This window comes from Thermobia domestica, chromosome 8 (genome assembly GCF_964235325.1).
Source record: "Thermobia domestica chromosome 8, izTheDome1.hap1.1, whole genome shotgun sequence".
Classification (NCBI taxonomy): domain Eukaryota; kingdom Metazoa; phylum Arthropoda; class Insecta; order Zygentoma; family Lepismatidae; genus Thermobia; species Thermobia domestica.
This window is the reverse complement of record NC_137461.1, coordinates 294,405,231-294,419,486: the sequence shown is the minus strand read 5'-3', so window position 1 is coordinate 294,419,486 and position 14,256 is coordinate 294,405,231. Positions and strand designations below refer to the sequence as shown.

General features: G+C 34.6%; 1 protein-coding gene across 1 annotated transcript in view; it reads left to right on the top strand.

Annotated features, from left to right (window-relative positions):
* Positions 1-13,959, top strand: part of dlp (glypican dally-like) — a 55,811-nt gene extending 41,852 nt beyond the window's left edge. Inside the window, exons 6-10 of the mRNA XM_081770017.1 lie at positions 440-570; positions 3,228-3,374; positions 5,251-5,366; positions 6,323-6,498; positions 10,716-13,959. Coding sequence (XP_081626143.1) covers positions 440-570; positions 3,228-3,374; positions 5,251-5,366; positions 6,323-6,498; positions 10,716-10,987 — 842 coding nt within the window. The 3' untranslated portion in view covers positions 10,988-13,959. The remainder of the gene's footprint in view (positions 1-439; positions 571-3,227; positions 3,375-5,250; positions 5,367-6,322; positions 6,499-10,715) is intronic.
* The last annotated feature ends 297 nt before the right edge of the window (positions 13,960-14,256 follow it).

Below are 14,256 nucleotides of genomic sequence, written 5' to 3'. Positions count from 1 at the left end.
AATTGTTGAAGTTAGACCTCAGTTAAAAAAAAAAAAAAAAAAAAAAAGTAAATTGACGACGTAATACCCCCCCTATGTTCTGACGCTCGGAAGCGTATAGACCCTTTCAATGCTTTCTTGAATGCCTCCTCTCTTGGAAAATAAATAAATAAAAAATCATTCTTAGTTCTCTTTTAATCGAATCTTTAAGACACTACAATATCGGTCGAAAACGACCGAAAAACTTAAAAGGGTTAAAAGTGATAGAATGTGTAGCTGTTCAGGAAACGGATTGGGTAGCGTAGTGCTTAATGTATCTGCACGGTGAACCAGATACACCCGTGTTCAATTCATGGTCGTCATGTACTTTTCTTTTTCTGTCTTAAAATGTCATTGAATTTCATCTATAGAGAAATTAGTATTTTCTTCTTCTTCTTGATCAAATATGTTTTTCTTTCAGATGCGTTGACAAATGTGGCAGATCGATTGTTAGGACCTTTTAACATTGAAACTGTTGTAGAGCCAATGGATATTAAAATATCGGAAGCCATTATGAATTTTCAGGAGAACAGTAATGAAATATCTCAGAAGGTAAGAAGACTTAATTTTAATGTATAGTAGTAAAAAGTGGCAATGATTAGTTATATAGTATTCAGTGAGCAGAATTTTGTAGTAGCATTTTCGGTGATGTATCCACCATTTACATTTGAAATACCTGGATAAACTGTAGTGACACTGAGCTAGCAACTATTAGTAGTTTTCCTAAGGGCATCCACCCACTGCTTGGTGACGTGTTGGGAGAAGTGTATCGAGGGACAAGAAGAACATTAAAGAAACAACCATGTTCAAGTATAAAAAGTGCAAGGTGTTTCAAAATGAATCTCGAGGTTTTAAGGCTATATGGTATTTATTACAATTAATTTACAATTATAAATAATACATTAAATGAAAGAACAAACTCAATCAATCTTGTACACACGCATGGGCATGCGCTATTTCCTCTGTCTGCCGTTAGAGAGCGCTAGTAGCAAAGAAAGCGACTAGTGAGTAGAAAGCTTTGTATGTTTTACATTTTGCAAAAACTGAATCTGTAGTTGTAGTGCAACCATCTGTGTGAAGAATTTTAAGGAGACGCTTACAACTACGTCCTTATCGTTTGCAGTTGCTACAAGCTCTAAAGCCTACAAACTACTGTTTACGTGTCAGCTTTGCAAATGAAATGTTCTTGCATGACGATGAAGATTTTCTGGATTGTATCATCTTCAGCGATGAATCGACATTTCACTTAAGTGCCGATGTTAACACTCATAATGTTCGCATCTGGGGGTCATCAAATCCCTATGGCAGCGTTTCCCAACCGGTGTGCCGCGGCACACTGGTGTGCCGCGAATAGGTCGCTGGTGTGCCGCGAGGAAATCGAAACAAAATTGTTAATTCTATAGAAATCAAATTGCAAGACATAGGGAAAAATGTATATTTGTATTTCACATTACTATGAACCTCTCTTATGAATCTACAAAAGTTTCATACTGTGTTACTTTTCTGTACATTTTTAATGTTGAGAAAAGTATTTGTTATCATTGTCATGACCATTATTGCTTCATTGTTGTTGCAGTTTATTTTGTAACTTGAAATTTTAAAGTATCATTGAATCCTTTTGACGAAGCAAACATGCGGAAAAATTACCTACATTTATGTTTTAAAAGTACAAGAGATTTGCTTATTAGTTCGTTATTTAGTGATCTTCCCTTTTAGTGAAAGGTTGGATAGATTTTTTGAAAGAGAAAGTGGATTTTTAAAAAAACCCGAGTCCTATATTTCACTGCAACTGTTTCCTATTTTTAAATTAGAATGAACAATAAGCATAATGATTTACCACAAAAGAAAACCAGTCATCGAGCTTTCTTCTTTGTGAGATCAGTAGGCCTAATCACAGAAAAAAATCATGATATTTCATATTATATATATATAATATATATGAATGTGCCTCGAGAATTCAAGTTACACCTGAGTGTGCCGCAACTTGAAAAAGGTTGGGAACCGCTGCCCTATGGCATGGTACAGTTGCAACAAGACTCCTCTAAATTGAATATGTTTTGTGCTATACCCCGGCGGAAAGTTTATGGGCCTTTGTTGCCTATCGACTCGATGTGTGTCGTGTGACAAATGGTGCTCACGTTGAACATTTCGTGCTCTTGCATTTGATATATTATTTAAAATTGTGCGTTAAATGTAATGAATACTACAACGCCGTAAAACTCCTATATTTATTTTGAAACACCCTGCACTATTTTAAAATCTTGCATCTATATTAGTTGATTACATCTCTTCCAGCACTGGAATTGGAACCACTGCTGTGTTTTTATCCCAGGCCTATTACTATTTTCCCGATTGAACCATGACTACGTGTATTATAGCCACTTGAGTAAGTATGGGCCGTTGTTGTATGCTTAACATGCTTCGTGTTTATAAAAATGTTCTTTAAAGAAATAGTCCTTCAGCTGTGATATTGAATTTTCCGTTGTGTAGAAAAGAGAATATGACGATATATTCTTTTTGTTTGTTTGCTGAAATTCAGCGTCCATCTTCAGCGCCGAGACTGTACAAGACGTGGACGTACAGTTTAAGGTGGAATCCAAACCACCGTAATTTGTTAACGCCCTAGATCATTCTTACTGGGAATCGAACCCAAAACCTGAGCTCCTCCGTGGCTAAGCGCTTAGCGTACGCGCCTTTGGCGTGGGAGACCCGAGTTCGATTCCCGGCGGGAGCTCATGTGGTTCGGATTCCACGTTAATCAGTAGGTCCACTTCTCATATAGCGTCGCTGCTGAACGGGACGTTAAACCCGAAATCAATTCAACTCGAACCCAAAACCACGTGCACCGAGGTCGCATAAGCTAGTCATTAAACCAACGAAGAGGTGATAAGTATACTTAGTTTAAAGATCAAATAACTTAATTTTTTTAGTGATTTTGTTGATGTGTCCAGTTCAACATAAGTAAAATTTGCAATAAGTTTGTTCTTGTAGGATGGTGCGGAAGAATTTTTCGTAAAGACAACATCTTTCATTTGTGTTTGTTTTGGCGTAAGGTGCTGCTTGTAAGTAAGTATCATTTAACGAAGTACTTGAAAGCGCAAAAGTGCTGAGCTCTTTTTTTATTGTTGACAATGTAATGGTTTGGGAATCCGTCAATTTAAGGATTGCACTCTTAATTATTACATTATAATGAAATTGGCTTTTTTCAGGTGTTCAATGGGTGTGGGAAACCTCGCCTTGGGCGTAGAGACGCCACTGAACTCAAGTTTGAAACGTTACAGTTCGATCGGTCAAGAACCACGGATCATCAGGGTGGGCCAAAGATCAATCGTCTCATCAAAGATATCAAGCAGAAAGTAAGTAGAACTTGCATATCAGCTGGATAATTGAATGTAATTACTTAATGTATTATTTTATTCTATTGATTTTCTATGTTTATATATACTAATTAGAAATATGTAGATTTTTGAATAATTGTATACTAACAACTGTAATGTGGTATCAAATAGGGTGCTGCATTCGTTAATTCCGTCTGTGCTTCGGTGATTTTGTGCAGTTTGTTTTAATATGTGTATGCAAATATTTTTCCTTGAAAAGTATGTGAAAATTCACTAACCAACAAGAATAGCGAGTGACATTTATTTATTTATTTAGAGATACGAATATTACAATAAAGATACCCATTTACAGTATTCACGAAAACAGATAAAGATATAACAGTAGAATAAACAGGCAAGATGTAGTTTTAATGACTGGTTAATCATCGAACTGGCATTTATAGAATTTACTGCTTTTTTTTTTTTTTTTTTAATTTATTGCATATATTAATATTTGGATCAACCACACACAGTTTGTTGTAGAGGTCACACATCCTCCAAATTAGGTGAGCGTTTCAATGTATTGGTTTTTAATGTTCTACAGTGAAATAAGCCAACTTTTGGACATCTTCTTACGTTGGGAACTTTAAATTTAAGAAGTACATGTAATTGCAACACTTGGATTTTGTTGTTTAAAATTTTATATAGAAGGCAGAGTAACCTTTAGTGTACAGGCATTCCCATACTATGTGTTCCATGATTGTTGCATGATATATTAGATTTGCAACTGCGGATGTGGCTTCTCTATTAAATACAAAATTTAAAAATGGGCATGTAAATGAAAACAAGTATTTAATCAAGACTAAAGAATACAAACGAAACATATGAACCCGCATTCGAACGTAAATGTGGCTAATTTAGGTTTTATACAAATATTTCTCGGTAATTTCTTCAAATGCCACTAATCAAACAAATACCTGTAATCTTCCACAGTATAGTCATATAAAAATTAAATCATCACTTCACAACACTTTAGCACTTGCCGTTTCCAATCGTTTTCCAAAAAGTTCATATTTAGTTTTAGTTAAGTCACTTTTTACGAAGAAATATTTGTTTTAATTTAATTCCGACTAATAGGTCCATTATTATATAATTTTGAATATAATTCCAAACACTGATCACATAAGTTCAATTTAACAGTCCACATTAACATTGTAAATTATAAATTTGAAGAAGACTTTCCATTTAGATCAAGTCGGTTCCATGTTCCTCCGTCGTATGAAGTTTTCGTTACCTATTTTCCCTAGATTTTACTTTATAGATGTCAGCACCTGTTGGACTACCACTACCACCCACCTGACCGCCTGAAGGCCAAGATCAAGGCTGGTTAATATGGAAACAAAAGCTAACTAAACAGTTCTCTTCAACTTATATATATATTTATATATATATAGGGTCGTCAAGTCTAGGAGGCTTAGGTGGGCAGGTCATGTAGCTAGAATGAAAGAAAGTAGAAACGCTTTCAAAGTCTTGACTGGTAGACTCATAGGAAAACGACCATTAGGAAGACCTAGGCGCAGATGGAAGGACAATATTAAGATGGATCTCGCAGAGATAGGAATACAAAGTAGAAACTGGATGCAATTAGCTAAGGATAGAAGTCAGTGGAGAGTTTTTGTGAACGCGACACTGAACCTCCGGGTTCCATAGGCCATAGAGTTAGTTATATATATATTATGGAATTAAACAAAATCGCGCAACATATGGAACTTTAAACTAAATATTCCATTTTACTACTAAGAATACCAAAAATAACATTTTTGTACAAGTCAGTCTTCTCTTGTAGTAGCCAGTGCTTATTGTACTTGTCACTAGTAGTTGTAAATATCCAACGTTTTTTTCGCCTTTGTTTCAGATGAGAGTAACTCGACAGTTTTGGGTGCAACTGCCATACCAGATTTGTAGCAATGAAAATGTTGCTGCCAGCCCTGTGAAAGATGACAGTTGCTGGAATGGTCTTAAGAAAGCTAGGTTAGTATTTGTAATCCAATAGTTTATTTATTTTGCATAAAATTTCAAAGTTTCTTTTAAGAAAAGCGGTAATTATTCATAGGGTGTCCCCGGTACCTTTTTATTTTTCTTCCTATCGAACTGTAGTAAGTTATTCACAGAAATGCAAATAATGGATTTCCCATTGCAAGTCGATCTTGCTGATATTCAACCATTTAATCCACATTTCCAGGAGTTCAATATTTTGTTTTGTTTCAAATGTACAGTCAGAAACAATAAGTATAAGAGATGATATCTCCAACCTATACTTAATATTATTTCTAACCGTATGAAGCTTAGGGGTCGCGATGGCTCAGTGGTAGAGCGTTCACTTCTGGTGCTTGGGGCCCTTGGTTCGATCCCAGCTCGCACCAAGTGAGCCTTGTGGTGGACAAACACCGTGTGCGTGGGTTTTCTCGGGATTCTCCCACTTTCTTCATTCCATCATTTCATTCATTTCTCATCATCACCGTCTTGTTTAGCCTAGCCGGCATAACCATAAGACGTAAAACTATATTTTTTTATTTATTTATTTATTTTTTATTTATTTATTTATTTATTTTTTTTTTTGTACGAAGCTTGCTTGTAGGTAACTTTTTTTGAGAGCATTGTATACCCAAATCGAGTGCAAGCAACTACTACTAGCAAATTTCTCTTTTAATCGATAAAAATGAAATATTAAAATATTTTCCAAATTGCTTGAAGTATTTTATGAATCATTTGGCAAATGAATAAGTTGGATGTTGTTTAAATGAACTTTAATGGAAATCATTTTGCTTTTATGTACTCTCTTATGGATTTGTTCATATTAAACGTTGAAATTTCGCTGAATGTTATCAGCATTGTTAAGTTATACGTATGAAAATAGGATATTAGTAGAGATATAGAATGAATGACAATGACACAAGGTAATAACTATATTCATTTATTCATTAAAGGTACGAACAAGAGATAATAGGTGATGGAATAACCAACCAGCAGAATAATCCAGAAGTTCAAGTGGACGTAAGCAGACCTAGTAGTCTTCTTAATGAACAGATTTTTGTGTTGAAAACTATCACAAGCAAGTTGAAGAACGCTTATAATGGGATGGATGTAGAATGGATCGACTATGGTAATTATATCAGTTGAATTGTAGTTTCAGAGGTTGATAGATAACTATCTGGACCCCTGTTTTTCGCACGGGGGAAATAGGTTTAAGCGAAATATGTGAAAGGTGTATATGAGCTTCCTTTGCCTCCCTAACCCTCTTAGAAAATATTGTAAGTGATGGAATGGTACGGAAATGGGTTAGAGCTTTTAAAGATTGCAAACGAGTATTTATGATGAGGAACGAAGTGGGCGACTTCTATCATCACTGAAGACTTGGTGCAGAAAGTTGACGAAAAAGTGAAAGAAAACAGATATTTTACTAATCTGGTGATGAATTTCAGCGTCTTCCATGCCTTTATTACTAATAAAACGAATCACAGCGTGTGTTTCACAGTCGGTGGAGGTATTTTCACTACTCACAAACAAACGTAAATACGGTCGAATGCTTTTGCAATCGCGTCTGTGACTTGCCAACATATGTAGGTACACAGGACGCATGAGCGGGATGCCGACTGCAGCGCTGCAGCGGCCGAATTTCAAAACGGTACTTAAAAAGCACGCCTCATATTATAGTTCATTATTTCAAGTTTGACTATCTGAAATGCTCTGTCTTTGCACGGGAAGAATAGGTTTACGGAAAAATATTTGAAAGTTGTATTTGAACGCTCTTTTCTTTTTACAATGTGTATCTGAATCAAAATTAAATAAAGAAAACAGATCGACGCTATGTTTGTTCATTTTTTTTTTTTTTTTTTTTTCAAATGGTTCGGCCTTATACCCGTGATTATGAGCCAGACACCCTCGATGTCATTTTTATATATTGAGAGAAAATTATAGAAATTGCTCCCCCCCCCCCCCTTTATCCCATTAAAAACGGACTTTTTAACTTGGGACACATATACGCGTATTTTCAATGAGGAGTTTCTACCGAGTTTCAGCTCCCTAACTTGAGAGGTCCTTGAGACAGGCGGAACTAGAGGGGGGGCCAGGGAGGGCCGTCTCCCCCCAAAAAGCAAAGATTTTCCCCAGAATTTTCCTATTGGACGAAAATAATGTTATTAATTTACCTGATTTTACGAATAACAATTTTAGTGATGATTGCATTCGACATATTTTCAGGTTTTTTTTTTTTTTTTTTTTTTTTTTTTTTTTTTTTTTTTTTTTTTTTTTTTTTAAGATGGCCTGGTGCTTTGATGTAATAAAATTCCTGGACCAATGTGATAGTGGGCAGTGTAGCGACCTCTCAACTAGCACTATATGCGTTCTTTTTTATTTGATAGCTTCATTAATGTAAATTATTTTTGTAATATTTCAAGTAATTAACATATAAGTAAGTTTTTTTTTGTTCATATAGTATGTATGATAAACCAGTCTTAATGTTATTATTTTATTTATAACATAATAATATTTGAATAATTAAGATTCTCACGGCAAATTATTAGTTTACATTTAAAAAAAAAGAAAGAAAGAAAGGAAAGAAAGAAAAAACCGAATTCTTTAACTGCTAAACTCAAGTGATTGTTGCCTTCTACATACATGCAATATAACACTCATTCAAAAGTCATAATGTTTGTTGCTTTATTATTATTATTATTATTATTTATGAACTGAAGTTTGTAGTTAGATTCTTAAGGTATAAACTGGAACCTGGCACGCACCCAGAAATTTTTGTGCAGGGTGTCGAAAGTTGGGAGGGGAACAATATTACAAGACACAGACACGACGTTATTCTGCACCCGACTAAACAATAAATAAATTTCAATAGCGGAAGTCGTGCATCCCAGGAACGCTTCTTATATTTTGCTTTTGAAAAATGAGTATATTTATGGTATGCTAAAGAAAAAAATAAGTACCTGATAACCTGATATTTTAATTTCATACTGTAAAAGTATATGCGTATTGCAGCAATAACAAGAGCCAGAGCAACTTTAACCGAGCAAATCATATCGTCTCTTGGTACGGGGGAAGGGGGTACTAAGGGACTTAAATTATTGTACCTAGGGACAATCATAAATTGATGATAATCGATTATTGCTAACTAATTTGTTTGTTAAATTAAACAGTGATAAATAATGTTATAACACAGAAATCATAGTTTGCTTGCATATTGGTTTTAAAAAATACAAATTCATAAGTTTTAGGGCTACATCAAATAGCTATCATCATATGCGAAGTATTGTCCCTTGGTACGTGGATCGCCCTATCTATAAATGAAAGTAAATTTAACGAAAGGAGTGCATAATAAATTAAAGTAATCAGAATGTAGAAGCAATACATAGGTATCTTAAATATGCTGGAGCATTTACTTGTGTATAAAAAATTATAATTTCTTTGTTTGCACAGGTTTGTGTAACTGAGCCACAATGCTATTTATTTGTGTTTCTATTAGACGTAAGAGTAAACTGACTTTCGCTTAGAATTGCACGAGTAAAACAGTAATAGAAAATAATGAGTTTTCATAATTAGAGTAGATTTTAAGTAGTTATTATCACAATACTATGTATTAGTAGCAACAGAATATAGGAAATATACAATTTCAAGCAAATTTTTGATGTAATAGATTTTCACTGAACTGTTACATGATAGTGTCGTGTTAGGAGAACTTGAAGAGATGATAATGAGTGCGGGTTAAGCAGGACTCAGAAGGAAATATAAAAAACATTATAACAAGGTCTTCTAAAACATTCTTCCAATTTTCAGAACTAAGGGCCATGGCCCCTCCCAGGAAAATATCCTAGTTACGCCAATGCCTTGAGATACTCTATTTTTGGCATAAATTTTGAGCCTTTTCTCTCCCCCCTTTCGCCAAACAAAGAAAGAAAAAAAAAAAAGAGAAAATAGTATTATTCGGTGTAAGATCTATACGAGAAAAAAATATAGTTGCTCGGAAGGTTATATAAACATGATGAAAATAAACTTACGAAGTACAGATCAAGGAATATGTGAGCTAAAGCAGAATACCCAGTTTCGCACTTTTGAAACATTTAAAGGAAACGTTACATAGTATTGTGGACTCAAAATTTTATTTGGAGTCAAGAATGAAGTAGAAATTCTGGTTATTGAAAATTTAGTTATTTTCGTAAAGAAATCCAAAACTTGACATCGATAAGGGTTGTTTAAGCAAGAAATGGGATACTAATTAAAAATCGGCTGCTTGAACAAAAGAGCATACAACTTGAACCTACCATTTCACAATATGCTACACTGCCATTTGACATATGACTGGCAGCATTCGATAAGGTGTTTGTAGTACTATTCGACCCATCTGAGTCTTTTTTTAATAATCGTCCGTGAACAAAGTTCCAGGGGAGAGCCGAAATCTAGGGAGTGCAAGAAGCTTTTAGAAATCAGAAGTCCAAGTAAGTAACATAAATGTTGATTTAGGCAATTTATGTACGAAATTCCAGTCTTTAATAATTTGTTCGGTAGTCTTCCAAGGCACATCAACACATTACAAGGTTCATATACAGGAAACTGAAGATGGAAGCAGATTGCAGTTTCGTTATTGTTAACTACTTGTCCTACAATGAGATGAAACATAGTTAATCGCTTCAGTTATTCTGATAACATGGAACAAGACGTAGGAAACTGACATATTTTATACAAACTTTTTAAATGTATACTCTTTATTGACCTTCTTTCCCAGAGGATGGCCAAAGATTTGTTGCCCGAAATATATCAACATGTTTTAGCTTCAAAAATATCTTTGTCATAAGTTAACCATTATCTGCTGGTTCCATCCTGTTAAAAGCCGTATTAGTATTGTTAAAATGTATCTGAGAATGCTATAATTCTTCTTTCTTTCATGGCTATATTGAAAAAAAAAAAAAAAAAAAAAATCTGCAAATATTTTGTCGTAGTGCGGATGCAAAGAAACTGAAGATAATGGAAGTAAATGGCAATCCTATTATGTTAGTAAAATACAATTGAGGTCTTACGAAATTACTACATAATAATGCAATAAATTATTGTCACGTATGTCTACCATATATACTGTAGCATACGAAGCAAAAAAATCTAATCATTATAACAATTGCATTTTCTATACCAAATTATTTAGTAATAAGCATACTTTCAAAGAAAAAAATCGTCATATTTCACAAATGTTATTATCCAATAGAATATTAATCGATTATGATGCAATGATGATAATTTGAATGTAATCTTCTCAAACTTCATACATTTCCATTTTAAAAACAATTATTTGTTAATCATTATTGTTTCTATTCTTTGTTGAAGCTGAGGAATCCGGTTATGGAAGCGGCAGTGGCTCAGGTGACGGTGACGGCGACGAAGCAGCTGGCAGTGGAGACGGTGCAGGCGCTGATATCAACTTTGAAGACGTGCTGAACGCCACCAATCGACCGAAGCTGAAAGAGCCATCTGCTCCGACGGGCGGAAGCCCAGGCGTCGCTTCCCAACCCACCATGTCCGTCACGAAGGCTGTGATGACCTACCTAATCCCAGTGGTTGTCATGTGGTTCGGGGGAATCGTCTCAGACTTCCTGTGATCGTTTTTGTCACTTGTTCCAAATAGTGCCATTGGACTCCCCACCGTTCCCCCGTTGGTGCAGTGGGAGAAGAATGCACAGGGTACAGCGTTCTTATTCGCGCTGATTAAAACAAAAGAAATTTTATTTAAGTTTGTAGAACTTAGTATTTGTATTTTTTAATATGGAAAATATTAAAATTCGTTGGGATGTACAAGCCACGGTCCTGGCAGTAAACATCCCTGAAAACTTTCTCTTTCTGAAATGGAGTGTAGGGAACGTCAGAGGAATACTCCAAGTGTACATGATTATATTCATTGCCATAATTTAATATATATATAAATAATATATATAGATGTGTGTGTATCATATGTGCGTATGCGTGTTTTGTATGTATGTGACAGTGTGCGTGAAGTGAACATGATATAAATAACTCTTCAAAAGAGATAATTATAATAATAATAATGAAATAATAATAACAATAACGATAATAATAATAATAATAATTATGTATATTTATAGACGACAGTTTTAAACATGCCAGATGGATAGCAGAAATTTCTTTTTTTGTGATTATTTATTTTGCAATGCCCGTAACATGTGATACAAAAGTTGCAGTTGGTGCTGTGGATGTTCAAATGCTAAGATAGGAAGAAATAATATTTTGCGGAGAGTAGATTCGGAATTTTTTTTTTTTTTTTTTTTAAATAATGAGAACGTGCTTTGATATTTTGACAAAGAAATCTGTTAATTTATACGAGGGTTGTATTTAAAGTAACATACACTTAACACATTGTGAATGGAAATTTTAATTAAACGTATACTTCGCGGAAAGTGAACTGTTATATTAGTTTCTTTTTTCCTCCCACTGTAATTTCTGCTTTTGAGTAACGATTATTTGTTCGTAAAAGCATAGCACTCAGGGTTATCAGCTAGACAAGACTGTGAGATACTTTACAGAAAATCTTGGTAGTGTCCAAATATCAATTGTTGCCTGCATTTCTCAAATATGTAATGGTAATCAATTTAGAAAGAAATAGAGGAAATTATCTTTTTAAAATAGAATGTGTCCATTATGCTTACGTTGAAGAAATCGCTTTTTACTCATATACAGAGGGTGTAGCGAGCTAAGACTGTTTCATTGTTTGTAAAGTTTCTTCTGTCAAAAAAATGTGCTTAGTCTTCCAAAAAACGCGGGAAATCCTCTAAATTTTCATTAAATCTAATATTTCTTAGGTTTGTGTGTTTGCACCATATTCAACGCGCGCACTGCCTAAAGAAAAAATTAATGTTGATTTTTAAAATTTTGGTGAATCATCGATCGCATTACATATAGTAGGATTTATGTAACTGTCGTGAAATAAAATTATAGACGGGAAGTAAATGGGAAGTTGCATTCACAACAAAATAAACAGATTTACAAAGTGTATTTTATTTTCTTTAAGATGACCCTCGTATATTAAGAAAAGATTCCACAAAAGTACATAGCGTACAATAGTGTTAACTTTCACTGTCAGTAAAATCAACATTCTAGCTATACTCCGTGTATTTAAGTTCGCAAAAATGAGGAAAATTATTCATTGTTAATCGTAGTGTTACTCTTCTTTAGGTAAAGAGCAGCAGTACGAATTCTTAGATGTGAAAAACAGGCTGGAATGTCGATATTACGAAAACTGGTAAAATTCCCTGTATTTTAGTGGTATGGAGATAAAATGTATCCAATCTTAAGCTTCCATGTTTTGTAGCGTGCTTATGTTTTAAGCAGGGTTAGAATAAGTCTCCTCGGACAGCTTTCCGTAAACAGTATTATGTATTAAAACTTTAGCAGTGTTTTTCTGTACCCTATATTTTTATACGTCTATCTAGGACTGAACTACTTTATTAGTAAGTTCCCGCTTTACGCATTTCTGCAAGTTATCAGCGTCACGCAGGTTTATAATAGTCTCAATTTTATTTTTTAAAAGAGTTTTCTCTGTATAAGGTTGACACAGGATTGCCACAGCTGACAAATCGGGTTAAAGTGTAAAATAATATCTTTAAGTTCACGAAATATGGCCGTATGAATCATTTCACAAAACATTTGACTACAGTTAATAGCGATCTCATTTAAAGTGGACAGACCACGCTGAAAATACATGTTGTTACGTTCCATCACATCTACGACACAAAAAAAGATATCAGACTCGAGGTCACGTAGTTGCCTCTGCATAACATCCATCATCATGCGTTACATGAAATAAAATTTGTTTCTCAAACACTGCTGACAAACTGTTTCGCGTTTGTACACAAACTCTTCTCTTCGCTTTCCACACATTTTGTTAGGAACAGCCCTACTTAGACTAAAAGTCCAGAGAATTCAGTTTAGAGCAGTCATTTCCAGCTGACTGCTCTGTAACGTCACTGCCGCTCGGATTCTCAGTAAATCACTCAGAGAACAAGGAGAAGTCAGTGATGTATAGTCGATGGCTTTTGCAGATACACCGCCTGTAAATTCATGACTAAGCGAACACTACCATTGCTCATTTTATCCCCTACCTCGTTCTTGCCTTGTTTTATTCAACCTTTTCTCGTTCTCTTGGGTCTGATTGTGAAAGCTCGCTCCTACCTCATTCATTGGCGAGAGTCGAAAATGACATGTTTTAGACCATTTAGTGCGTATACAATACTAATCAGGAACTAAGTACTTATTACCAAGAACTTTCATGTGATGCTGAAATTTCGGGACTTAACAATTATGATGGCCAGACTGTGCCTCCAGATTTCTAAGCTGTAAGAAAAATTGGAGGTAGACGCCAGATGGCTTACTTTCCAAAATCTCGCTGTTACTCATTATCTGTTCCTCGCGAAAATAAATACCACTAGAACCGTAAAATGCAATGAGCCATCCAGTGACTTGATACATCATTACAGAACGCATGAGAATGACGTAGGCATTCCAATATATTATGTTGATGTGGATATTTCTGTATCATGTGTTTGTATCTTTTTTTTTTTTTTTTTTTTAATGGGGAATCGTTCCTTATTCTATTGCGTTAGAACTTACGGAAATAATGAAGTTAAAGTCTGAAATTCAATAGTAATTCACTGAAAAGGTCGAATTTTACCACTGATAACTAGCGACATTTAGTGTCGTAAGTAGAACGTTATTGTCAGTACCTACCTCAGTGCGTGACTAAAATGTCCTATATTTACTTTAATACTCATTGCTTTTTTTTTTTTTTTTTTTTTTGGTCATTTCTAATGTTCGTTTTCACATCGTAGTGAAAAAAGGATCTCAAAACTTGAACGAG